This window comes from Lynx canadensis, chromosome D3 (assembly GCF_007474595.2).
Source record: "Lynx canadensis isolate LIC74 chromosome D3, mLynCan4.pri.v2, whole genome shotgun sequence".
Taxonomy (NCBI): domain Eukaryota; kingdom Metazoa; phylum Chordata; class Mammalia; order Carnivora; family Felidae; genus Lynx; species Lynx canadensis.
In genome coordinates this window covers 13,388,607-13,416,100 of record NC_044314.2, presented here as the reverse complement: position 1 = coordinate 13,416,100, position 27,494 = coordinate 13,388,607, and the positions used below count along the sequence as shown (strand labels likewise).

The 27,494-nt window shown below is 46.1% G+C and overlaps 1 protein-coding gene and 1 long non-coding RNA gene across 3 annotated transcripts in view; one reads left to right on the top strand and one right to left on the bottom strand.

The window, feature by feature from the left end:
* KDSR (3-ketodihydrosphingosine reductase) overlaps positions 1–12,881 on the bottom strand; it is a 39,285-nt gene extending 26,404 nt beyond the window's left edge. Inside the window, exons 1-5 of the mRNA XM_030292272.1 lie at positions 12,749–12,881; positions 7,533–7,622; positions 5,357–5,413; positions 1,212–1,277; positions 927–1,022 (exon numbers count right to left, since the gene is read on the bottom strand). Of these exons, the coding sequence (XP_030148132.1) occupies positions 927–1,022; positions 1,212–1,277; positions 5,357–5,413; positions 7,533–7,622; positions 12,749–12,856 (417 nt within the window). The 5' untranslated portion in view covers positions 12,857–12,881. The remainder of the gene's footprint in view (positions 1–926; positions 1,023–1,211; positions 1,278–5,356; positions 5,414–7,532; positions 7,623–12,748) is intronic.
* Positions 12,882–15,650: 2,769 nt separating this feature from the next.
* Positions 15,651–24,714, top strand: LOC115498687. Of its 2 annotated transcripts, XR_003963912.1 has the most exons (4): positions 15,651–15,706; positions 15,944–16,064; positions 16,423–16,477; positions 24,514–24,714. It is a non-coding gene; the product is annotated as an uncharacterized LOC115498687 (long non-coding RNA). The 2 variants fall into 2 exon arrangements; XR_003963911.1 differs by having other exon boundaries at positions 15,671–16,064.
* The last annotated feature ends 2,780 nt before the right edge of the window (positions 24,715–27,494 follow it).

Genomic DNA, 27,494 nt, shown 5'->3' with positions numbered 1-27,494 from the left:
TTGTATCACACAGGCCACACGCCTTCCCACAGGCCACCAGAAGCAAGGCATCTAACTACTAGGCCCGCAGTCTCCTTCTCCACAAAAGGGGGATGGCATTTACCTTCGGGGTAAAGCGTTCAAAATCCACTACAGCAGTAAAGGCTAATGGAACGTGAAGAAAAAGACAGTTGATAGGACGTCAACTAAAAACCTGTTTTAAAATTTTTTTTTAATGTTTATTTATTTTTGAGGGGAGGGAGGGACAGAGAGAGAGGGAGACACAGAATCCGAAGCAGCCTCCGGGCTCTGAGCTGTCAGCACAAAGTCGGACTCAGGGTTCGAACCCACAAACCGGGAGATCACAAGCTGAGCCAAAGTCAGACAATTAACTGACTCAGCCACCCAGGCGCCCCTAAAAGACTGTCTTGTACTTAAGAAAGATTTCAAAACTGATGTCCATTTATTTAGAGCTGACATAGATTACTAAGAGAAGTTCCCTGGAAAACTTGTTTAAAAGTATAAACAGAAACATGATGCATGGTCTTTTCGTCTTGATTTCAGAACTCAAAAGGGTCTGCTCCTGAGCTTTTTTGGCTTACCAAACCCTGACGCTTGAGATGAAAACCCAGCAGCCCTTGGCTTGCAGAGACCTCTCTTAAAGGGAGTAGCTCGGTGAGTCGTCACAGTGTGTGTGTCCGCTTGGAGGTGTCACCCCCGTGTTACAGCTCGGGAAGCCACGGTCCAGAGACCCGTCTGAACTCTTAACGCTGGATGGTCACGGCGCTGGAACCAAAACCTTGTCGAACCCTCCCCTCGCCTTCTAAAACTTCTATTAATCCTGAATGCATTTTATCTATGCCGTCGGTAAAGCCTTCGCCTGTGGCCCCGTTCTACTTCTAGCATATGGCCTACTCAACCAGCGAAAAACACAAATGTCGACTTACTTCAAAAGTGCTAACTTCAAGGTCTTCAAATTTTCCCGAAAGCGACATTCCTGCACAGTTCACAAGCATGTCTACTGGGCCCAGTTTTTCCTGTGCCTGGAAAAATTTATGAGAGCAGGCAATAAGAAAGAGAAGAATCACGTCGTAGCAGATCAATGCCAATGAATACAACCTATAAAACCATTAAACCTACAGAGATGATTTAACAGCTCCACACCGCACACTAAAACAGTAAGAACCAATCGAAAGGCAAGTGAATTCTTTCCGGTTAACCCGGCCCCTTACTTGTTTTATGACATTCTCTACTTGGCTGTAGTCTTGAGATACGTCAACTGATATACAAAGCACCACCTGTTAGAAAGAGGACACAAAAATGATCAAAGCCATGCAGGTGTCTAAAACTATTTTTAAAGACTTTTTTTTAAAGTAAAGGCAATTGTTTCCAATAACTAGGGAGTCTAGTTTTCTATGCACAGACTGTAGTGTCAGAAATCCGCTGATGGTGCAACAGGAGAGCTTAATTTTCTTGGCCATTTTCACAAAAAAACTCTTGCACAAACTCAAAAACATGTATTAAGAAATGCTGGCCAAAGTACAGATTTTTAGGCAAAATAAGTAAGTTCTGGGAATCTCACGTACGGTGTGGTGACTCCTGTTCCGAACACCGCATTGTCTGCTTGAAACCGGCTAAGAGGTGGATCTTCCGTGTTCTCAACTCACATAGTCACACACACACAATAACTATGTGAGGAGATGGATGTGTCAGCCAGCTTGAGGCGGTAAACATTTCACAGCGTAAATGTGTATTAAATCATCACGTGATAGACCTTAAATACATTCAGTTTTTGTCAATTATACCTCAGTAAAGCCAAAAACAGAAAGGAAACGAAATGTAAAAAGCTCCTCTTGGAATGCCACTGATCTATAGTGACAGAAAGCAGGTCTGAGGTCACCTGCAGCCAGACGTGGAGAGAGGCCCGGACAGCAAAGAGGCAAAGGGAACCCTAGAGATACGGACACGTTCTGTGTCCATTTCAGTGGTGGTTTCACATGCGTATATATCTGTCAAAAGCCATCAAACTGTACTCTTTTTATTTACTTTTAGTTTTTTGTTTTTTTGAGTAGGCTTCACAGGCAGCATGGAGCCTAATGCAGGGCTTAAAACTCACGCCCCTGAGATCAAGCCCTGAGCTGAGAGCCGACTAAGCCACCCAAGCGCGCCCTGTACCCCTTCGGTGGGTGTGGTTTACGGTACATCAATTACATCTCAGGTCGTTGAAAAGAAAACATAATTCACATGAAAAATAAACTGTACATAAATCGTATCTCAAGTTAACACCTTAGGTTGTTAAAAATAAAAACCATAAATCTAATAAATAAGCTTACACAAAGACTCCTGTTGGAGCCATACCAGAGCTGTGACTGCCCTCCTGGGGTTCCCTGTCGGCGGGCAGAATACAGAGATACGCACACCATACCTACCCACCAAGGCCTGGGACCTCAGTTCGGGTCCCTCCTCAGAGGCTGAGCCAGGTGACTTTATCCTTCAAGGCCAAGGGTCGCTCTGGGCCTGTGGGAGCTTGTGACCCGCCACTCACAGATCCTCTAGACGAGGGGTCACCAAGGGAAACCCACCCAGAGCTCACCCAGGACAAACCTGGCCATGCCCAGAGGTTCACAGCCCAGAGAGACGGCAGGAAGAGGCCAGCCCGTGCTTACCACGGAAAACAATTGGTCTTTGGAAAGGAAGGAGGGAAGGAAGGGAAGAAGGAAAGGGGGGGAAAAAAGCACATATTTCAGTGCTTACTTACTTTGATAGAAATTTGTAAAACAGCAGTTAAGAATACTAATGGGTACCGACAGTGAGCTATTGTTTTAGTTTCCTTTTTTGGATAATGTTTTCAAAGCCAGAGCTTAGCCTCTGACATAGGAATGTTCTACGTTCCAAGGGGGGTCACCGAGAGAAGCAGAAAGGCATTTCTTGACTTCTCGGTATTTCCATGAGTTCTTCTCTGTTGACACTGGCCGCCACGCCAAGGGGCAGGCAGAACGAGGGCACAGGCGCGTCACCACGTGCACCCACATGTAGCTGCGGGCCCAAGGCGGGCGGCCCCTTCGTTCACCGGCTGAGCAGAACCTGGGGAGCCTGCAGTGGCCTCACCTTCAAGCAAAGGGATCAGAAGCTGGTGACGCCAAAGATCCCTTCTAGCTCTAGGAAGACACAACGTGAAGAATAAAGCCACGGCATGAAAGGACACCACCTTAGGATCTGCTGCACCAGGCGGCAAGTCTTATTTGAGGCAGGAAGGAACCCTATCCAGACGCTCTAAATTCCTAAGAAAAGGAAACACAAACGTAACCGAGAATACTCCAGAAGAGTTGCCCTTGGGTTTTATATCCCTATAATCACGGGATTTTACACAAGTCTTTTTATACAGTATTAGGTCATTTACTATAAACAGAAGCTATGCCACAGGCCAGCAAAATTTCAGGGAAAAAAAGGGTCAACAAATCACCAGGAAAAGGGCATCCACTCCACGGGCACTGCTTACGCTAAGCCATACAACAAACCCACTCTGTGCCAGCAGGAGGACGGAGCTCCCTCGTGCCACCCCGGCCCTGACGATCTTCCCTTCCCTGATGTAGATGTCAGGAACCCGTCACATGCCCTAAAGCCTTCTGACAGACGGAAGTGGGGGCAGGAGCCACGGAGAAGAAGTCCGGGGCACAGAGGCGGTGCTGACCGCGGGCCTGGCCTTCAGCCGGGAGCATTCAGCTCCTTGGTTTTAGAGGATATTTCTTCCTCTATCAGAATTTACACAAATACGAAAACCAAACAAACAAAAACAGGAAGCTTTGCGAAGCTGCCCGCTTTCCATGTTCACAGGCACGATCGGAGGCCACAGGAGTAGAGAAAATCTCACATATGTGCGCAAGGAGGCGTGCGTGACAATTTCCACCTGCAGCACAGAGTACCAGAGCCAAGGACACGCAACCCTGTACAGGGAACTAAACACACCGTGGGGCGTCCGAGACCGCGCCACGGCCGTGAAAACAAGGAGGCTGATTTATTTTTATTGACATGGAAAGGTCTCTAACATACTTTGGAGGGGGAAAAAGAGGCAGTCAAACTACAGTGAAATACCATCTAATACCCATCTGAAACGCAAAAATTAGAGAGCGTGCCAGGACCAAGCGCTGGCAAGGATGCGAACAACGAGAACCACCGGGCATTGCTGGTGGGCGAAGCTGCTGAAATGCACACGCACGCCGTTAGTCCACGATGCCATTTCCCGGCACGGTCCACTCTTGGGCAAGCACCAGAGACATGGAGAAAAACTTTAGTAATGGCAAGAAATAAAACTAACCAAAAACTGGAAATGAAATAGCTACACCAGCAGAACTGATGAACAAAAGGCAGTGTACATATTTTTAGGAAAATGCTGCAGAGCGGTAAAAAAAAAAATGAGTGGACGACTGCTTTATGTGGCCACATGGAGGAAATTTGAAAAAACAGTATCTAGTGAAGAAATCAAGTTGCACAAAAAAATGCATACAGAATGATGTCCTCCAAATCTAACAGAGACAGAAAGTAGACCAGTGATTGCCCAGGGCAGGGGTGGGGAGAGCGGGCTGGGAGAAGTGGGGAGTGACTAGGTGCGGACTTCACGGGATGATGAGAAAGTTCTAAAATTGACTCTCATGACGTTTGTGCAACACTGTGGATACGCTAAACACCACTGAATTGTACACTTTAAATCGGTGAATTGAATGGCAAGTGAATTGTGCTTTAATAAGGCTGACAAAAAAATAAGAGTGATGCCATAAAATTCAAAACGAAGAGAAGTAACAGTATACTATTTAGGGTCACGTGCACATACAGTCAAATTAGGAAGAAAAGCAAAGGACCCATCAACACAAAAGTCAGGTTGGAGGCTGCCTCTAGGAATGAGACCAGAGAATTCAGCTGATATGGGCTCACCAAAGGGGGGTTCAGGGGCCCCGATAAATCTCATTACTTAAGCTGGGTGGTGAGTGTAACATAACTTGTTGTCATGTTTTATACCGAAAGATACACACACACACCATTTTTATTTATCCCAAAATTCCATAGCCAAAAAATTGTAATACTCCTTTCCTCTTAAGTGTTTGTATGAAGTTAACTTAAATAATAATTGAAATAAAATCATTTTCTAGAAAAACGTTATTTGGTCATTTGTGAGTGTATGTCAAAGTCTATAATTTTTTTGTGATACCCTGAAGACAATTCAAACATTTGGCCTGTTTAAAAAACAGTCTGACAGGTATTTTAATGAAAAAAAAAAAATCCTACATGCTTTCAATGAACTATTCTCAGTTGAAATAACCCTTTTTTCCCTCTATACAACTGTTGATTAGTACAGAAAATGCATCATGAAGACTGATCATACCTGTTTATCGTTAATAGAGTGCTTTTCAATTTCTTTCTTTGCCTGCAGCAGCTTGTCCTAAAAGCAAAAAAGAACAATTAGTTCTGCTGATTGTCTGTTTGCCTGCTTGCTTGTTTACATGGAGTGAAAAGGCAATTATTTGTGTGTTTATTAAATTCTAGAAAACACACGAGACGGCACCTATATTGCATAGCTATGGGCCACAGTCTACAGAAGCTATAAAACTACGACCAAGTGATAGAGAGGGTTTTAATTCACTGCAGAGAAAGATGACAGAAAATGAACTGCAAAATCCCAATTAACAACTTAATTGCTGATAGGCACCATATCAATTCTAATAAATGTTTTGATCTGACATTATTTAGTCATGATATAAAACGGGAACAACCACATGGCCACTCAATGCTTCCCAAACTTAAGGGAACATGTGATTCCATGTCAAGAGTACTTTCATAAGCGACTGTCCACTATCTCCCTCCCCTACTATAAAAGCAAATATAGATAGGAAAAGTCACTTTTGAGACGGACTGAGAAAATCTAATCCTGGCTACTTTCAAAAATAATCTGAAAAGAAGCAAAGGTCCCCCCCAGTTGAGTAATTCTTCCAAGGTCTTCATTTTGCTTATTTTACTCATTTCCAAGAAGACAGATATATCAGTTTACAGTGTCTTAATGTGCTATAAAAGTTGTCATTTGAATACACCAGGACAGCTTGAGAAGAACAAAACGGCAGAGGAATCCTTTGGAAAGACACATGCGATTCCTAAACACGAACGTGTCTATAATGAAACAGTGCTGTTCTATTAATAAAGATACACACAACTTGCCTTTGTCCAAATTGGAATAAAGAATGACATTAGAAAATAAAGAATTTCTGGATCCCAGGAGGATTGTCTGCTCACTCATGCCTCGCAATGTGAGGACCACAGAAGAGCTTGCGAGGCACCCTGAAACCCGGGCCCTCCTCTGTCTCCTTCTTACCTGTCTCGTGTCAAATATCAGCATTGCTTGAATCTCAGATAATGCCACTTTACTGAAGTTAGTTTTCACTCCCGCAAAGTGACTCAACGCCAAAACAAATGCATGGTTAGGGACGTCAGGATACCCACGAAAGGTAGCAATCTGCCCTTCTTGAGTTTAAGAAGAAATTACGACATCGGAGCCTACTTCTGTGCCGTTGTTTAAACAGTTCCCCAGAGGCCCTCCCTGGCAGCTGTGCACCCCCACCCCGAAGCGGTCACCCTGGCTGTGCCCTCCTGTGGCCTATGTGAAGCCAACACCCCCAGGCAGCCCATTCCTGCCTTGTTTCTTCTTTTCACAACACGAGCCAAGCATGATGCCAGCACAGAGTAATGGCGGGGCACAATGCGGTCATGGTCACCTCCCCCGCTACTCCCTGGAGCAAGAGGACCCCACAACTGTTCGTGTGTGAATACAGCGTGAATGCTTTGGCTGCGGAAACAACTTTGGCAAGGAATAACAGACCCTGGGGGAAACAAAAAAGAGAAGAGAAGAGAAGAGAAGAGAAGAGAAGAGAAGAGAGAAAGAAAAGAAAAGAAAGAAAAGAAAAGAGAAAAAAGGAAAAAGAAAAAAGGAAAAGAAAAAGGAAAAAGAAAAGAAAGGAAAAGAAAAGAAAAAGAAAAAGAAAAGAAAAGAAAAAACAGACTTCGTGCTGACTTGACACAGAAAAAACACACATTTTGCTAAACTGCTGGGGAGGAACAAGAGGCCCCCGAGGAGCCTGGATTTCACTAGAGACGTGCGTCACGTCATAAGCAAATTACGCAGAAACACCTGCACGTCCTCCCGGACTCGGGTATCAGCTTTGCGACCGGCTGGGCCGCCACCCGAGGGCAGGTGGGGGCCCAGCCCGGCTCCCCACGGCCAGGGACATATGCCCCGGACGGTCTGTGGCCTCTCCCATCTCAATGTGCAGCGCCTCTGATGTTGCCTAACAGTTGTTGAAACTAAATAAATTATTTGTGGAACTGACCCAACTTCAACCAAAAATCTTTTTGCCCTGAACGTGAGAAATAACCAATGGTTTCAAAATCACACCTTGATCCAGGGAGAGGAGCGATTCCTAGCACAGGTGTGAACGCTGGGCCATCTGCACTGCCCCTGACTAACCTAAAGCTGAAGAAGTAAGTCAGGAACACACACCCAGGAGACTTACCTCATTTCGTGCCACCAGAGTTATAAACGCTCCTTGTTTATAGCACTCGATAGCAATACACTTCCCAATGCCGCTGGAGCCTCCTGTAACCTAGAAGCAAAAATAATAAAATCTTCTTGGCTCTTGAAATTTCCCTTCTGTGGGAGGTTCGTTTACACTGGGGGGCACTTGGTGGCTCAGCTGGTTAAGCGTCCGACTCTTGCTATTGGCTCAGGTCATGATCTCACAGTTGGTGAGTTCAAGCCCCACACAGGGCTCTGTGCTGACGTGAGATCCTGCTTGGGATTCTCTCTTTCTCTCATTCTATGTCCCTTCCCCACTTGCGCTCTCTCGCTCTCTCTCTCCCTCTCTCTCTCAAAATAAATAAACATAAAAACAAAACAAACAGGGGCGCCTGGGTGGCTCAGTCGGTTGGGCGTCTGACTTTGGCTCAGGTCACGATCTCGCAGTTTATGGGTTCAAGCCCTGCGTCGGGCTCTGACAGCTTGGGGCTGGGAGCCTGCTTTAGATTCCATGTCTTCCTTTCTCTCTGTCCCTCCCCTATTCACACTCTGTCTCTCTCTCTCTCTCTCTCTCAAATAAATAAATAAATAAATAAATAAATAAATAAATAAATAAATAAAACATTAAAAAATTAAAGAACAAACAAAACAACTACGATGGGCTCTAAAACCCAATCTACAAGAACGAGATTTTTAAACTTTTTCCAACGTTTACGTATTTTTGAGAGAGAGAGTGCGAGTGAACCAGATTTTCAGCTACTGTAGTTTCTACATCCTGGGGTGAATGAATGAAGTAAGTACAAACATGAAAGACTTTGCTGTCCACGGGTCCTGCTGCTTTGACTGTTTCTGGTACTGAATTATAAATTGCCCACCCACATTTTTCTGAGTTCACTGGAGGGCAAGTGCCCTATACATCGAGCTAATAAACAATACATAATCTACCTCTGGGTCCGAATCCAAATGAATCTTATTTCCTTACTTACATATCTTCTATATGACAATCTCCACAAGAGACAAAAAGAATAGCCACCAACTTAGCTCTTCTGCGATTTTATGAGACTGTTTACTATAAAAGTAATATATGATCACATGGAAATATTGAAAGTAAAGTTTTTCTTCTTGGGCTATTCTGCCCCTCACATTCTATAGCTCAGCCCTACTGACTGTTTTGAGTTCCACACTCCCTCCAACCCCAGGATCTTTGCACATTCTATTTCCCAGCCAGGAATGTTCTTCCCCTCCTTTTCACCTAGCTGGCACCCCACTCACCTATTAAATCTCAGCTCACACATCACTTCCTCAGCAAAACCTTCACTCACTGCCCCTTCCCCAACCTCAATCCACTTTTCAGCACTACATTCTTTGTCCTTCACTCAATGGCGCTCACATAATCAAACAGCCATGCGTGTATCTGCGCGATTATTTGATTCACAATCATCTCTCCTATCACAGCCTCCTAAACGCCACAAAAATACCAACTCTAGTTCTGCTCCCCACTATATTCCTAGCACTTAGCACAGTGCCCCGCCTATAGGAAGGACTCGATATATATTTAGCTCAGTAAGACAAAGCAACACTATCTTCCTAGTCATTTTTACTATGCAAATTATACAACATGGTCAAGAGAGTGGGGGGCCCGGGGTTGTCTGGTGAAGGAAGTGGAGAAGTATCAGAGGGGCACCTGTCCTTACATGGTATCACATCCTAAGATACATATCTATATATAGAGATATATCTTATAACATATATCTATATATAGATAGATATCTTATGTCCAAAAAACTAAAAGGCTTCATAATATTACATTAAGGAGCTGTATTAAACTTAATTGACCATTTCCCTCTACCGGACATTTTGGCTTATTTCAAATATTTTACTGCCAGCTATATATCATGCTGTAATGAACATCTTTGGCCCCATCTCAATGACTTTAAAACCATCGTGAAGCCACTCCTACCCAATGTACCAATCTCTTGGGGGCTTAGGCTCCCCAACTTCTCTTTAGCCTCAAGTCCTCATTATGGAAGAGATTTCCTTGGCAGATAATTAACTAATTATCTACAGAAGGCTACTGTAAAAATCTACCTGTTGCCCCAACTAACAGTGGCCTCTGAGGAGCTCTTGGCTGCTGAGATATCTCACGGTGGCTTTGCCTTACGAATTTTCCACCAGGCATTCCATTTCCGTAGCAATTGACAGGACCCCAGCTGCCGTGTGATGGGACTGCTGCCACCTCGATGTCCCTCCACCCTACAACCCAACCCCCACATACCTACCGATCCAAATCCTACCCACCCTGCAGAGGCCAGTTCCAATGTCCTCTCCTCCAAGAAGCTTTCCTGCCACCCAGTCCTGCCCTTCCTTTACCTGTCACTTTCTACTTTGTGCACGTGTCTTAGCTCCCTCACCTGACTATAAGCTCCTTGAGGACGAGCCCCGAGTCCAATTTATCTCCCTCACTGTGAGCACAGAACCTGGCATAAACAGTTGCTAAATTAGCACTCGGCCTACATTAATTTGCAAAATGGTGCACGGTACCATTTCTCTGAAAAATACAATGCCCCAAAAAGTTGTAAGTAAAAGTGTCCCTGTTTGTTATTCAATAAATTAACGGAAGTTGAAGTTAGGAGGTTGATGAGAAAATTTATATGTTCTAAAGTGCTATTGTTATTGCCGTCCTTCTTCTAGACTGCGAGAGGTAAGCTAGCTGTGCACATTTACTGCATAGCCAAGAACGGCTCAGCGTGATCACTTGTAAGTTTTTTCCACAACAGCAAGGTTAAGACACAATCCTTGGGTCATAGCTCATGGGAAACGAACCTTCTAATCAAGCTAATTCTTCAAAGGCATCTAAGAATAGACATAAACCAAGTCTAGGCTATGTTATGCTGAGTGGTACAAGAAAATAGAAGAGATTTTCCTACGGGCTGAGAAAAGTGGGACATACGGATTGAGTTGCCTGACAATTGGTAAACTGAGTCCAGATGTGGGTCACTAAAGATAATAGTTTAATTTCCTTTCCTTAGCACTGCCTCTCACTGTTCAATGCAAAATATTGTTTAAATATTACTATCTCTTGGGGCGCCTGGGTGGCTCAGTTGGTTGAGCATCTGACTTCGGCTCAGGTCATGATCTCGCAGTTTGTGAGTTCGAACCCCGTGTCAGGCTCTGTGCTGACAATTCAGAGCCTGGAGCCTGCTTCCGAGTCTGTGTCTCCATCTGTCTCTGCCTCTCCCCTGCTCATTCTCTGCCTCTCTCTCTGTCAAAAATAAATAAACTTTAAAAAAAAAAATATTACTATCTCTTTAATCACATCCTGCAACTCTTACTGAGGGCAAGAACCGCTCCCAGCCATCCCCCAAAATGGGAGGACTTGATTTTTCCAGTTCTCACCAAGTCCACGAAACAGTTTTTAAAAAGTAAGTACAGACCCTGTAACACTTCTGCAGTTTTACCGCTATCATTAGGGAGATAACACTAGCATATTAAGAACTGTTCTAAAAAGAACAACAATAAATAATTAAGACCTAAGTCCGCTCCTTTTTTCACTTAAGCAGACACTCTAAATGTTAGCTCCCTCTCCTAACACCACCTGGTCCGGTCCTAACAAATCTCAAGAGAAAGAATTGTGCTTTCCCTCATCTTGTGACATTAGAAAAGAAGACAGATGGTGACATCATGTGAATTATTCATGTCGTCCTCACATTATTTATTGTGGCATATCAAAACAGGATGGCGAAAATAAGAAATTCTTCTTCGTTTACCCCAACGGACTCGTTACCTCACTAATGGCCTGCAGCGCCATGAGGCTCGAAGGACTAGAGTCAAGGTCAAGTGAAACTCCCTTAGAAATACTGAATCACACTGTTCACGCTTGCTTTTGGCTTTACCTTTTTTCCAAGTTACGCTCTGCAAACATACGCTCTAAAAGATTCCAACTTTTAAAGCCATGCTTCTGAGGCAGAAGTTCTCTTGTGGATCTGACACTTTCAGAATCTGGCATAAGTGTAAAGTTTTCCTTCTCTCTTCTTTTTAAACGAATGTACACTAACCTCATCTGTCTTCTACATCAGGAAGAGCAGGAGTTGGAAATTCACTGGTAGTTTTGCAAAGGACAATGTAAAGAAAAATACGTTTTCTAATTCACAGATGCTTGTCCAGATTTAAAGCACATTAAAATGAAAGGCCATCCCATCCTAGGACAGCTCAGTGGGGAGGCTCCATCTCAGCGGACACACGCATGTGTCACCTCGGGCACCAGAAGGATTTGTGCGGCCACCTTAGTAACTAACGCTCCGTATTCAATAACCTGCCACCTCGGTGCGGTGAGATCAAAATACGAAAACGGAAGAGAAAGCCACGGCAAGCGGCCAAGTGCTGGGCGCAGGTGAGGAAGGCTCCCACACCTGCAGAAAAGGGATCTCTGAAGCCACGAGCTTCCGGTAAGAAACAAACCAAACCCATGCACAGTCCCTTAATTCCTAGAGCACCGGCAGTTCGGTTAGCTCATCCCTCGGGCTCTGAAATGATGGCAGAGGACTGCACCGAAACGGCGGTCAGCCGACCCCGGGCTGAGCTCCGAGAGCCAGGCGGTGCAGACACGACAGAAGCGTCCCAACACCGCCCAGCTAGGACTGCCAGCCTACTGGGTTCGGAGCGGTTTTCCCCCCAGGTGAGTCACTTCCTGGATTCCTCCGGCAACTGCTCTTTCTGTCACGGGCACAGGCCGTCTTCCCGGTCCGAGCTGCCCCGGCGGGTCCCGGCGGCCGGGACCCCTTCCCCGCCGCCCGCCTCCCCGCGACCCGGCCGGGACCGCGCGCCTCGCCCCGCGCGGCCGCCGACCGCGGTGTCCTTGGCAAAGTTTCTCAGCCTCTCTGTTCCTCAGTTGACTCATCGGGAAAACCGAGGACAAAAATATCCACAACCCACGGATGCCCCGGGGATTAACGAGCGGCCCCCGAGCCCCCGGCGCCCCGGCCCCCCGCCCTCCGGCCCCGCGAGGGCCAGATGCGGCTGAGGGCGGGTCCTCGCGGCCCACCCCCCCCCCCCCCCGGCAGGGACCCGGCCGGGCCGCGCGGCGGCAGGTGGCCCTCCGCGGAGGAAAGGGACGCGGGCGGCCGGGCCTCGGGCACGGGCCGGCGCGCCAGGGGGCGGGCTCGGGGCGGCCGAGCGGGCCGGGCGGCGGCGGCGCAGCAACAGGAGGCCACTCACCACCACATGCGCCCCGGGCAGGGCGAGGGGCTTGGGGCTGATGAGCGGAGACACCATGTAGAGCAGCAGCACGAACGCCACGAGGAAGGCGGCCGCCAGCAGCAGCATCGCTCGGCGGGGCCGGGCCGGGCCGGGCGGGGCGGGGCGCGCGGGACTCGGCGGCGCGGCGATCACGCGCGGCCGCGCGCAGCGAGAGCCGCTGTTTGGGTTCGCGGCCGGCGCGGGGCGGGGCGGCGGCCGGAGGGGAAGAGGCGGAGCCGGCAGAGGGCGCGACCGCGGCGGGGCGGCGCTTACGGAGGCGGGGGGCCGGGGCCTGTCCCCGAGGGTCGGACGCGGCCCGCGACCTCCCGGGGGAGGGGCTGGCCCCGAGCGCGCGGCTGAGGGCCCTGGCGGCGCCACCTGCGAGCGCCTCCCGAAGGGCCTGGTGACGCTCCGGGGCGGGGGCGGGGTGCGTCTTAGGACCGCGGAGGCCGGTTTCCAGGCCTCCCAGAGCCGCGTCGGGGGTGGGGGGGAGCGGGGGCGGTGGGAGCCGCTCGGGGCCGGGTTCCGCCCTCGCGCGGGGAGGCCGCGGGAGGCGCGGGGGCGACGCGATCCCGGGCGCTCGGAACGCCCGCGCGGGGATCGGCAGCCCCTGTCGCAGCGTGGGAGCCCCGGGAGCCAGCTGACATCCCGGCCCCAGGTCAAGCTTTCTCGGCGTGCTCCGAACTTGGTCGCAGCCCACCGTCGCGTTTCACCGGACCGGGAAAGCTTTACCGCGGAGTTTAACGCACCACTCAGGTCGCATTTCCTTTCCCAAGGCTGGGTTCCAAAACAAAACAAAACAAAACAAAACAAAACAAAAACAGCTTTATGGAGGTCTAATTCACAACCCATACGATTCACCGATTTAAAGTGCATAGTAACTGGATTTTAGTATAGTCACAGACCTGCGCAACCACCACCAGGATCAATTTTAGGACATTTGGTTACACAAAATCGCTTGTACCCATCAACAGCCACGCCGGGTTCCTCCCAACCCAGGCCCAGCCGTTGGCTCTCACCCATCTTTCTGTCTCTATAGATCTGCCTAACCTGGATATTTCATATAAGTGGAATTCTATGATATGCAGCCTTTTCTGTCGGGCTTATTTCACTTTACGTTTTCGACGTTCATCCATGTTATACATGTATCGGTACTTCATTCTTTCTATCACCAACTTGTATTCCATTGAATAAATATACCACTTTGCATTTATCCCATCATCAACTGATGGACATATGGGTTGTTTCCATTTGGGGGCTATTATGAATAATACTGCGGTGAACATTCGGGTGCAAGATTTTGTGTGGATATATGCTTTCATTTCTCCTGGGTATATACCCAGGAGTAGAATTGTTGGATCATGTTTAACCTGAACTGCCAGATGTTTTCCAAAGCAGCCACGCCATTTTATATTCCCACCAACAATATATGAGGGTTCCAATTTCTCCATATCCTCACCAACACTTGTTATCATCTATCTTTTTAACGATAGCCTTTCTAGTGGGTGTGATATTTCATCGTGGTTTTGATTTGCATAAGGTATATGTTTTTGTCTGCTTGCTTGCTTTTCCTTTCTGTTGTTGTTTTTAGAAATACGAAGGACGGGCGCCTGTGAGGCTCAGTCGGTTAAGCCTCCAACTCTTCATCTCGGCTCAGATCGTGACCTCACGGATCGTGGGATCAAGCCCCAAGTCTGGCTCTGCTGACAGTGTGAAGCCTGCTTGGGGTTCTCTCTCTCTCTTCTCTCTTTCCCTACCTAACCCCTCTCTCTCCCTCTCTCAAAATAAACAAACATTAAAAAAGAAAGAAGGAGCTCAGGGGCAAAGGAGCTGAGCTTACTTTTTCTTCTTCATTGTGTTGTCCCGAGTTAGGCAAATTGCAAGGTTTGAGGGCTCGGGCCTCAGGGCTTCTGACCCCAATTACAAATTTGGGGGTTTCCCCCCAAATATAAACAAATTAAAAATAAAAAAACAGGGGCACCTGCGTGGCTCAGTCAGTTGAGCATCTGACTCTTGGGGAGTCTCCTCTCTCTCTCTCTCTCCCTCTCTCTCTGCCCCTCCATGGTTTGCTCTCTCTCTTTCTCTCTCTTTCTCAGAAAATAAACAAATAAACATTAAACAAACAAAACTGGGGGCTCCCAAACCACCTTCACTTTTGATAATTCTCTGGAAGGCCTCCCAGAACTCACAGAGGCACGCCCCGTGGCTGTGGTTCCTGATGAAGTCAGCTAAGGGAAGAAGTGCAGAGGGCAAAGTGTGGGGGCCTCCACACGCAAAGCTGCTGTCGCCTCCCATGCAGTCAGGGCATGTGACACGCCCAGCCTGGGTGTGTGAGGATTGCAAACCAGGGAAGCTTGTCTGCTGTTCAGTGTTTATTGGAGCTTCCAGTATGTAGGCGTGACTGATTGATTGATTGCCTTGTGGCTGAAGTCAGTCTTCAGGTCAACTTGACGATGCATGATGGGATCTCCCGGCTACATCACCTGGATGGGTCTTTCTGGCACGACCAGCCTCCACCTTAGAGTACAGATCGGCCTGCCCTGGTCTAAACAAAGACGCTTTTATCAGGTGCGGCATAGATTACCTCCCAGAAGGCAAAGACAAAGGCCAGACCTCCTCTTCAGGCAAGCCCAAATTCTTTACTGCACCACCTGGCCTTTATCCAAAGCTCTCCTGCAGCAAAATAAACATATGCCCTAACGTTTGGAGGTGGCAGCGTGGAGTATGAGTTTTCAGACTCAATATCAGCGGTGCAATCTTCCCGGTGACACGGTACCGACGTTACACCACATCACAGTGTGGGGAGGGGACGTAACCTGAAGGGGAAGAGTCCCAAGACGGTGGCGTATTACTGAAATTCCACTCAATCATCGACAACTGGCCCAACTCGTCATCATGTCATACGACCACAATGGGTCCCAAAGCATTCCCACTCAGGTTTGCAGGTTTCCATCCAACTCATCAGTTTCTAGAAACAGGAGAGGTCTCTACCCCCAGAGACGTCTACTGAGTGCTCTTAGGAGACCGTCTCGTCTCTTGCTCCGAGCTCCCACCCCCACCCCGCCAGGGGGTAATGTAATACTGGATTTTTCTTGTGGCATAGCCTATTTATTTGTTCTTTTGCCCTTAGCTACTATTTCTCCTTCTCTCTATTTGTGATTTATTTTTATTCAGACTATCTCCTGTCGGAAGGAACGCGCGCGAAGTTCAGCCCGGTGATACGCTGTTCCTGATTGCCTGCACTGACACTACTTGAGGAAATGCACCCCCCTCAGTCCATTCCCATTCATACAAGGTAAGGTGAACAGAGCTGCATAACTTGTGGGCTTTCTCGACCACCAGGCGGCACGGCTCCATTTGCTATCAATTCCAATTTTGCCAGATGGAGTGAAAGCATAATCCACCCCATCAGTGTCTTGGGAATTCTAGTGTAATGGTTTAAAAATATAGTCTTAGTTTCTTGCTTAGGGACCATCCTTGATTCTAGCACTTGCAGTTGAAGCCCTGGTCCTTGGGACCACTGCATCAGGAAGAAAAATAAGAAAGTTGAGGCAATGTGGAGAAAAAAAAAGCAAAAACTGTACTCATACTGTCTTCTCTCCATGGGAAGAGCTACACAGTCATACCAGCGTTCTCCCTCACCCCTTCTGCAGACCCCCCAGAAAAGCAGAGAAATCTACCGAGTAAGCAACACCCTCATGAAGATACGTAAGTCAGCCCTTCATGCCTTATCTCTCCCTCCCCCATTTTATTTTTTCTCCGTCCCCCATTTTAGACAACCAACGTTCCAATTGCCTGTTCCAATTCTCGGTTATACCTTTACTCAAGATATGCAACCCGACTCGTCCATTTGATGTGATATCTGTTTGTTCATTGTTGGACACTCTGGGCTATGAAGTGTGTTCTTTGGTCTGAAGAAATGGGACTTGGTGGTCCAGACTGGTGCAATAGCTTCTGGTCCAGTCTTTTTATAGTATGTTGAACATTTGCATCTACCTCTAGGCATGGAAAACCCGGTCCAGAGTGTGTCTATTCCTACCAAAACCCATTTGTAACCTTCCAGGGCTCCCAGCATCAGTCCAGCCGCCAGCTCTGCATCGGGCCTTTCCCCCAGGGAATCTGCCCCACAGCCATCTGTAGCCTCCATCATTTTTGCTGGCCCACAACAAAGTTCTTGGCATTTTGTGCTCCAGAGGGTTTGAGAGGGCGATGTCTAGATTTGTCCCATCTCTGCACTGCTGAACCCCCCATATCCACTCATTCCGTGGGCCCAGGGGGCTACCTCAAGTGAGCACACCAGGATATCCACTTGCTGGTTCCAGTCCCCTCCCAGTCCTACAAGGAGGTTCTTCTGATGGACAGTGACATGCCCCACTTTAATGTAGCCCTGAATGCCCATAGTCATTTCCACAGGGCAGTGCCCCCCAACAAGCATCCCTTTAATAGGCAAATTTTCCATTGTTCTTCTACTTAACCACATGGCCAAGACATTAGCTGTTGCCCATGAGTTGGTTCAAAACCCTAACATAGAGGGGCGCCTGGGTGGCTCAGTTGGTTGAGGGTCCGACTTCGGCCCAGGTCATGATCTCCCTGTTTGTGAGTTCCAGCCCCACGTCGGGCTCTGTGCTGACAGCTGGGAGCCTGGAGCCTGCTTCGGATTCTGTGCCTCCCTGTCTCTCTGCTCCTCCCCTGTTCATGCTCTGTCTGTCTGTCTCTCTCTCTCTCAAAAATAAACATAAAAAAAACCCCAAAAACCTTAACATAGGGATCACATCATGGAATTCAGCCACTGAACTCATTTGTTTTTATCTTCATTTGGCAGCCTTCCAAACACCACGCTATCCATTCACCTTGAAACTGACATCTATAAACCAAGCAGCTCTTTTTTGGTTAATAGACAGCACTGCCCAAGCGGCTATAGGGCCAGCAATTTCTTGCATGATTCCCAAGTCGGCCTTAGGGGAAATAATTCTAGCTGCTTATGAACATATGTGTATCCCCTTGCATACCCTGGTTCCATGTTCCCGCAAAACCAGCCCCGTTTTACCATGGCACTCTTCTGGGCATTGCCTTCTCCATTAGAGTGTTTCTCCAAGGTCACCTAAGACATTATGTGTATTTCAGGTTTCAAGATTATTTTATGTTCTTCAGTCACCGGGGCCATTAGCAAGGTAGTCCAATACCAAGGTAGTAATTGCCTCTGAAATGGAACTCTTCTGTCCAGACTCTCGGCAGTCACTAAGAGGTGGTGCTCACAGCCTCTTGCTGTGAGCCCCAGTCTGGGTAAGGATTCCAAGACTGCTTCCAAGTGGTTGGAGGGGTAAGATCTTAGGAAGATTTCCAGATGTGGAATATGCACCCTGCAAAATCCAAATAAACCAGGTCTCGTAACATGTTTTGTCTAGCAGGTATCCCATACTGTTTAAAATCAACAACCTGTGTGGGCTTGGGCAAGGTTCTTGGTTCCCAGTTAGGATGCTCAGCCAACATTGCGTGAAAGGACAGGTTTACCTGCCCTCTGTTTTATAGCACTAGGTAGAGGAAACTTTCCCCAGTCAGACACAAAATCCATCCCTCTAGTACTTTCACATAAAGGAGATGTAAGCACTTTACAGAGTCTGTTCATTCTCTCTAGAGAGAGACAGACAGTGCACAAGAGGGGGAGAGGAGAGAGACGGAGATAGAATCCGAAGCAGGCTCCAAGCTCTGAGCTGTCAGCACAGAGCTCCACGTGGGGCTCGAACTCACGAGCCATGACTCACAAGCCATGAAATCCTGACCGGAGCCAAAGTCGGACACTTAAGGGTGAGCCACCTGGACGCTCCAAAGAAAACACTGGATTTTAAGAAGAATGAAGACGTTGGTCAGTCAGGCAAAAAAAAAAAATAAATAAAATAAATAAATAAATAAATAAATAAATAAATAAATAAATAAAATAAAAAAAAAATCAGGTCATTGATTTATAAAAGAAATCAAGCTAGTTTCAGATTTCTCCATGGTAACATTCATCATGAGGGAACAATGACATCTGTAAGATCCTCAAGGAAAGAATGTTGAGCCAAGGTTTTGTAGCGAGCTAATCTGTATTTCACCCATTGAACGTGTAATAATTAAGGAAATGTTTTTCCTATGAGTGTTCCTTGAGGAAAGTGTTAAGGCAATGAGCCCACTCGGGCTGCTCTAAAACAATACCACAGACTGGGTGGCTTACAAACAACAGAGATTTATTTCTTACAGTTCTGGAGGCTGGGAAGTCCAAAATCAAGGTGCTGGCAGACGTGGTGTTTGGGAAGGGCTCACTTCCTAGTTCATACTGTCCTCACATGGTGGAAGGGGAAGGGAGCTCTCTGGGTCTCTTTTAGAAGAGCACTAATCCCATTCGTGAGACCAAAATCACCTCTCAAAGGCCCACCTCCAAATGCCATCCTGTTGGGCATTAGGATTTAACATAAGAATTTCGGGGAACACAAATATTCAATACGTAGCCAGCCAGAAAGATGACTGGAAAAATATAGCACTGCCTTTGGAGACTTTGAGAAATGGATATAGTTAACAGTAGAACAAAGGCTAAAACAAACGTCGGGGCTAGAATGCTTTGTAATTGATATATACCTTAACAATGTGAAATAATAATAAAAGACATGCATTTTAGAAGGAGAAGGAGGCAAACGTGGAAGGTAGGCGTGACTTTATAAATTACATCATTTGTAACTGAAATCCAAAGGTATCATTTCAATCTGACACATCAAGTAATAGAAGTATAGACATTTAGGGGCACCTGGGTGGCCCAGTCGGTTGAGTGTCTGACCTGGCTTCCGCTTAGGTCATGATCTCACAGTTTCGAGCCCCATGTTGGGCTCTGTGCTGACCGTTCTGAGCCTGCTTGGGATTCTCCCTCTCCCTCTCTCCCTGCCCCACTCGCGCGGTCTCTGAATCTCTCAAAATAAATAAATAAACTTAAAAGAGCAGTATAAACATTTAACGCCATCAAGGTAAACATGAAGAATTATTGACTCAAATCAGGTGAGTGGGGAAGAAAGAGGAAGTATGTACATTTTATCATTGTTTATGGTAAAGGACTAAGATATTATCAAAGGAAGTAGAGGGATATGGGGCCAAATGAGGTGTAATTACAGAGGCGAACAAAACAGTACAAACTTTCCTAATAACAGACCTGAAAAAAGGAAGAGGGAAAATAACACTCTTGAGTGATGACACGATTGCCTTCTTTTCTGCTTCCACTGCCCTTGCTGCTTCTGGGGCCCCGGGGTATTCTGGGGCATTCTGTGTTAGGCAGGGCTGGCTGGCACCTACTGGGTGGCCCTGCCCTTTCCACTCTCAGCTGAGATCAGGGCTTTCAGTGCTTCTCAAACTATGTGGAACGTCCCGTTTCCTTGCATCGTTCCTTTCTGCGGCAAACCAATCAGAAAAATGGAAGGAGAACTAACGAAAACAAACACACACAAAATACAAGCTTTAATGATTTGCTACTAGAGTCAACAGGCTTAAAAACAGTAAATATAATCTGAACAAACATAATTTCGAGAAAAAGAATGACAAAACTGCTAGGTTCTTTGTTAAAAGTATGCATAAAAGTGATTCATGTAGAGGATTATTTTTTGTAGTGAGCTAGATTTTCCAAAGATGGCTGCCACAACATCTCCAATCCAGTATGTTCTTTTCTAATGTGACACTTATTCCATTGAGTGGTGGGGTCTATAGCCCCTCCCCTTGAGCCTGGGTTGGCCTTTGGACTGCTTTGACCCATCAACTGTGGCAGAAATGACACTGGAGGACTTACGAAAGCAGGCTCCAAAAGCCCAGGTAGCTCCTCCCTGGTTTTCTTGGGACGTGAAACCCGACAACTGATCCACGAAGCTCTGAGTAAGCTCAAGAAGTCTGTGGCGATGTCCTTGTAGAGAACATAGTCCCAGTTGAGTTCCCACCCAATCGCTAACACGGACTTGCCAGCCAAGTGAGTGAGTCATTTCAAAAGTTCACCCTCCATCCCCCAGTGATGCCTCATGGAGCAGAGATGAGCCATCCATGCTGAGCCCTGCCCGGATTGTAGATTCTGACTTCTTTTTTTTTTTTTTTTTTTTTTTGCCAGTTCTTGCCCCCCAAACTCCTCTTGTTGGCTTCTGGAGAACTCTACTTCTAACAACAAATGTCACCCAACCCTTATTCTGACAACTTTCCTTCTTACCTATTTTAAATGCTTATTTATTTATTTTGAGGGTGGGGACAGCACAGTGGGGAGGGGGAGAGAGAGAGAGAGAGAGAGAGAGAGAGAGAGAGAGAGAGAGATTCCCAAGTAGGCTCGTGCTGGGCCCAATCCCACGACCTTGAGATCATGACCTGAGCTGAGATCAGGAGTCAGACTCTCAACCGACTAAGCCACACAGGTGCCCCTTAGGTATTATAAAATGTAATTTGTACTTTCCTCAAATTCTAGCGTTTGAATTATACAAAAAGTAACATAAACCTGGTTAGAATTTAGACCCCACTACAAAAAAAGCTTACTTTTGGTATGAGTCATTTAGGAAATTCCAAATGCTGACTCTTTGTCATTACCGGTAGTACTAAATGGCCCTTTTCTGCACATCAGCAGGAGCTCTTTTCTCAAAATCTGTAGCATGAAATATGTGTGGCTATTAATCTGATAGGTTGAGCAAGGTCAAGCCCTACATCTGACATTAATTCTGGCAACTTCAACCGTACTTCCAGGATCTGAACACGGCAGGACAAGATAAGGGTGAAGAAATGTGGGCACTTGACTCAGGCACGAAGTTTGATGGGATGCCAAAATAATCAGTAATCAAGATACACAATGTTTTAAGATATTACAAAAACAACACAATTAATGCAAAAAAATCCATGGTGAAAACATATCTAAATCGTAAAGATCATCTCGACATAACTGACCGAATGAGTCATAGAAGTCTGTAACGGGGTTACATTCCTACGGTCACCACCCCAAAGCAGGTTATCACCTCATTCTTGGTCTTTAAAAATTGTTGATTCCAACATTTTTTTCTGATTTGAAAAATTATAAATAGACTTCACATTTTCGTTCTTTAAAAAAATCTAGACAAAACCCAAATAATAAGTGTTGGTGATGATGTGGAGAAATTGGAGCCATCATGCATTGGCGGCAGGAATGCAAAATGGCGCAGCCACTGTGGTGGTTTCTCAAAAAGTTAAACACAGAATCACCATATGACCCAGCAACTCCACTCCTAGGTTTATACCCAAAAGAGACTCAAAGAGATCCGTGTACACCCGTGTGCTTAACAGCATTACTCACAATAGCCAAAGGTGGAAACAACTTAAATGTTCGTTAACAGATAAATGGATAAGCAAAATGTGGCATATACATACACACAATGGACTATTATTCAGATTGAAAAAATGAAGTTCCGATATGTGCCGCAACATGGATGAACCTTGAAGATACTATCTCAAGTGAAATAAGCCACATACAAAAGGACAAATAGTGAATGAGTCCATTTATATGAGGTACTTAGAATAGGCCAGTTTCTCAGAGGAAGAAAGTAGAATAGTGGTCACCAGGGACTGGAGAGGGGGGGTGGGAAGTTATTATTTAATAGAGAGTTTCTGTTCAGGTTGATGAAAATTCTGGAAATGGAAAGTGGCGATGATTCTGCAACACTGTGAATATACTTAATGCTACTGAATTGTACACTTAAAAATAGAAAAAAGTGGTGCATTTTATGCCATGTATCTTTTGCAGTAAAAATAACAAATGCTCACTTCATAAAGTTAAAAAAAATAAGAAAATAAAGAATACATTTTAAATTAGTTCTAATGCTAGTACTCAGAGAAGTAGCTGATTTGGCTCCAGACTTTTCTCACATTTTGGGATGACCTCACAATATGTGGCGACCTTATTAAGACGTTAATTTTTCCTCTCTGGATTTTCCCTTCCCTTGCATTGTGTAGACAGGCAAAACATAATGGCTGGCAAAACATTTTCCTTTCTGCTGGCTCCCTCTAACAAATCCTAATCTGTCATGTCACCGAAGAGATTAAGCTAAAGACTTTGAGAGCAACCGGAAAAAAGAGAGATTTTGTCGGCCCCCGGAAGGACTGGGGACAGAATTTCTCACCTCACAAGGTCTGAAGGTTGGAGCCGCCCACACTCACCAGCGGCCAAACCTGGGATAGGATGGCTCTGAGGTTTCCAGCCTCTGCAAAGATTCCTCTGCGTGGAAGGGAAGAGCTGAGGACGTCTGCGGACTTAAGCAATAAGAATGCCAGTACTAGACTTGGTGCACGAGAGATCCATCTCCCGTCTGAGCACCGGGAGAGCCTCTTGGACCTTAATGCAACCCTTTGGCGAAGAGGCCTAATAAAGACTTCACAGTGGTTTCCCTGACAGCACAGCAGATTTGGATTTGGTTTAATGGTGATGTAGAAGTATGGTCTTCTCTGCCTACTGGAATCTGTGGGCCGAGATGTAGACTTGGCATACGTTGAGTGCCCATACTTTCAACATCCCCGAAGTAATAGAAAAATGTCGGTGTTTCCTCTACTTTGTAGTCAAACCTCTACCAGAAGGAATCCATGAGGACTAATGTTCTCTTTTAGTGGAAAGCGGTGTGTGTGTGTGTGTGTGTGTGTGTGTGTGTGTGTATCATCACCTTGGAGATGAGTGGCTGTCGATAGCAGCCCGCTGTTCTGACCGGCCAGTGCCGTGCCGCAAACCACCCTGTTCACTCTCGTGTGGCCGCTAGCCGTTTCCTCCATTTTCAGTTTTAATGTTTTAATTGAATCAGCTAGAGCTCTTTGGTGTGATGATACTTTTTCTTGTCATCACTTATTCTTTAATATGGAGCTTTCAAAGGTTTCTATAAAATTGTCAGTGGAATTATTTATGGCCTAAGACATCCTATGTTGCATTTAAGAATCCAAAAGCCTCAGGATGCCTGGGTGGCTCAGTGGGTCAAGCGTCTCTTGGTTTCGGCTTAGGTCATGATCTTGAGGCTTTGTGGGTTCGAGTCTCACATTGGGCTCTGTGCTGGCAGTGTGTGGGGCCTGCTTAGGATTCTCTCTCTCTCTCCCTCTCCCTTTCTCTCTCTCCTCTTTCTTCCCCTCCCCCACTTGCACTGTCTCTCTCTCGAGATAAATAAACTTAAAAAAATACAAAAGCATTTTGATATTACAACATTTTGTTTTGTTTAATGGCATCGACTTTTTGGAGACCAGGCCAGTTGTCTAGTAGATGCCCTACATTCTCTTTTGACTGGTTCTTCCTGATGTTATTTATTTCTCTCTCCCTCGAATTTCCTATAAGCCAGCAGTTAGGTCTGTGGCTTGTTTAGATTCAGATTACACAGTTTTGGTAGGAACACTTCGTAACTGTATTTTGTATTGGATCCTCCCCAGCAGCACGTGCCGGTTTTTCCCCTATAAGGATACTCAACCTAATCTGCTTTCTTGGGTAGGGTGGTAACAACCCTATCTCTCCATTGTAAAGATCATGTTGCCCTTTGCAATCGGCAGATAATCTGGGAGTGACATCATGCAATGTTGGTAAATTGTCACCAATAATGCCTCCAACTTCTGTTAACATATGCTGCTTCTCCTATCAAGAGGTAGAAATCTAGTTTTCATCCCTTGAATCTGGACTGGCATTATGTGGTGGAAGTGGTATTTCCTTATTTCTGGGCCCAAGCCTTAAAAGGCCCTGAAGCTTCTTTTTTTGTCCACTTGGGTTCAAGCCATCCAATAAACTCAGGCTGGACAACTGAATGATGAGAGATCACATAGCGGAGAGAGGCCCAGCCAGCCCACCTGGAGGCACTAGAAATAGGAGTGAAGCCATCTTCAATTCCTCAGCCCTGGTCAAACCACCCCAGCCAACACCACGTGGAACAGAGGCTCCACAGAGTTCTGCCGAATTTGCAGTCACGAGAAAAAATAAATGGTACTTTGAGCCGGCATTGATTGATTTTGAGTGGTTTGTTATTCAGGAAACAAATCCCATGTAAATATTCTGCTTCACGTGATAGTTTTAGGATCCATTGACGATAGTTGCCTGGGTCAATTATTTCATTGGGGTTGCCACAGGATAGTTCAAATTTTGTTCTCCTCTCTACATTAGCTGGCATTCTCCTGCAGAGAGAGGGACAGTGGGAGAGAAACACACCAGCTTTCTCTCATTAACTAGGTATAAACTACTGTTTCTCCTAAAAATGAAGGGTCAACGTTTAATCTTGTCCATTATTAGTTTCAGAATAAAAAGTTGAGGTAATATTCAACCCCCAAGGATGGCAAATAAGGTTCTTTGCCCCTCTTACTTCTTTTCTAGTCTTCTTTAGATGTTTGTCCTCCATAGTTGTGCCTCTGCATATCTGCCATTGAACTTAGAACATTGCAGTATAATTGATTCATTTGTTGATCTGTTTAACTGAACTTTACGTTCCTTGAGGGCAGGGACTTAGAAGCTAAGCCAAGTACATGTAAGTTCTAAGTGAAACTAGATTTCTGTCATGCCCTTACTTATCTTACATAGATAATATCTGATAATTTTTTAATGGTGTAATTGCTTTGTCTTTTGGTGATTTTGATGTTTTTTCATTTTTTAATCAAAAGAATAACTGCATGTGGTTATAAACAAATATAGTGGGCCATTAATATAAATTAGTTCCTGGCCCTCAAACCCTCAACTCCACCAGAGATGATCATTCTCGATTTTTTAGCTTTGGTTTTTGTAATTTTTTTTTCAGAAAAAATGGCCACGACTTCTTTCAACCCAAATGCCTTATTTACAATGTCACCTTGCTGTTTCTCCCAGTGACAGGTGGGATCTACATCCTCTCCCCTTGAAACTGGAGGGCTTTTGTGACTGTTTCAACCAGTAGAGTACGGCAGAGGTGACACTATGTGACTTCCAGGACCAACATTAAAGGGAATAGTTTCTGCTTCTCTGGAATACTTGATATTGTAGCCTTCGTTCTAACTGCCCTGAGGCCACCGTGCTGTGTGGAAGCCCAAACTAGCCCATGCACAGACGGCTTGGAGAGGCCCTGGGATTTCATGCACATGTCCTACTGCCCCCAGATGTCTCAGCCCTCTGGTCTTTCAGCCCCAGCCAGTGTCTGACCACAACTGTACAATGGTTCCTGGCTAGACCTCAGGAGTTCCTGAGCCACAGAAATCAAGAGAGAAGTAGTGCTTAAGCCATGATGGTCAGGCTTCTTGGAGGCCAGACTTGGGAGGTTTTTGGTTATACTAATGAAGTAGCACCTTCACTTACTTTGGGTTTAAGGCCCCATCATCACTGAACTATGCTTACGATCTCCGTGGCAAAGACCATTCCAACGTCAGGCTAGCTCTCCTGCATAATGAGCTAAGCCCACTTGGCTTGTAATGGTTAACTGCCACTACTTGGCTTCTGCAACTGAAGGATCGGACCGTTCCAGCTCCGATGACATCAAAAGCCAGCAAACACTTTGGAAAGCATCCTTTCACCCAGCAAAGGTTTGGTTAAGGGACTGGGTTATTGACCTTCTCTGGGAACAGTTGAGGCCTTGTGAATGGCTCTCACATGAGAAATCCACACCAGCATTTCTATCTCCTAAAGATGTTGGGTTCTTCCTTTTACATTACATATTAATGGAGTTCCAAGTGAGTCGATTGTTGAATTGTTTCTTCAAGCGCCAAGCAAACAATTAAAACCACTCCCAGCAGCTCAAACCGAAACAGTAAATTCAGTCTGTGACTGAACTCACATCAATAGATTTGATCTGAAACTAGGTTCTCTTTTTCTTGGCTGATCACCAAAATCCCCATCCCCACACACAATGCCCCAAGTATTTCCTGAGACTCAGAAGCCCCCACATCCTTCTAAATATACATATCCCAATACTGTGCACCCTGCACTTTCCCTCCCAAATTTCCTTACCTTCACATAACCTCCCCCCACTACCAACCCCAAACCCCAAACCAAAACTTGTGAATCTGAATTCAACTGGTATCACTTGGCAACCTGGCAGGATCACCTATTAAGTTTCACTTGATCATTTTAGTACTGTGGATGTAGGATAGTTTGTAGTCCTAGTCCCATAAGATCCTTCGGCTGCTCTCCTGGCCTTGACCTCAACTAGCAGTCCTTCGAGTTCTCGTGCCTTCATTCTGTTCTACAGCAGCTATGAAGTGGTTCCCCAATGTCTTGTCCTCACTGGGGACTTCTTCCATGCAACCGTAAGGTAATTAGCTGTTTTCACCACAGGTACCCAGGTTCCCATTGGGTTGGATGATATTGATGCTGCTACAGTCCTGCTTTAACGTCCTGCCATCTTTGTGGTGCTCCAGACGGATGGACCTAGATGGCACCTGGTAACCAAGGCTAGTCAGGTGCCACTGTGATGCCTGCCAGACGATGAAGAAAAAACAGGATGTCCCCACTGTGGTTTCTGCAGCAGGCGGCCAGGGGCATTCCCAAAACCAGGAAGGCAGGTTTGGATGAACAGCACTCCTCCAAAGTACATTTGTTTGAGGAGTATGTTGTCCTGTTTCTCTCTTTCTCCCTCTCTCTCTCTCTCTCTCCGCTCTTTAAACCTGTTCTGTTGTTTCATAGGGTTCCCAAGGGGGAGACAAATGCCTGTGATCAGGTGTCAGCATAACGGTACTTTGTTGTTAGTTTTTTTAAGTTTATTTTTTGAGAAAGACAGAGCACGAGTGGGGGAAAGGGGCAGAG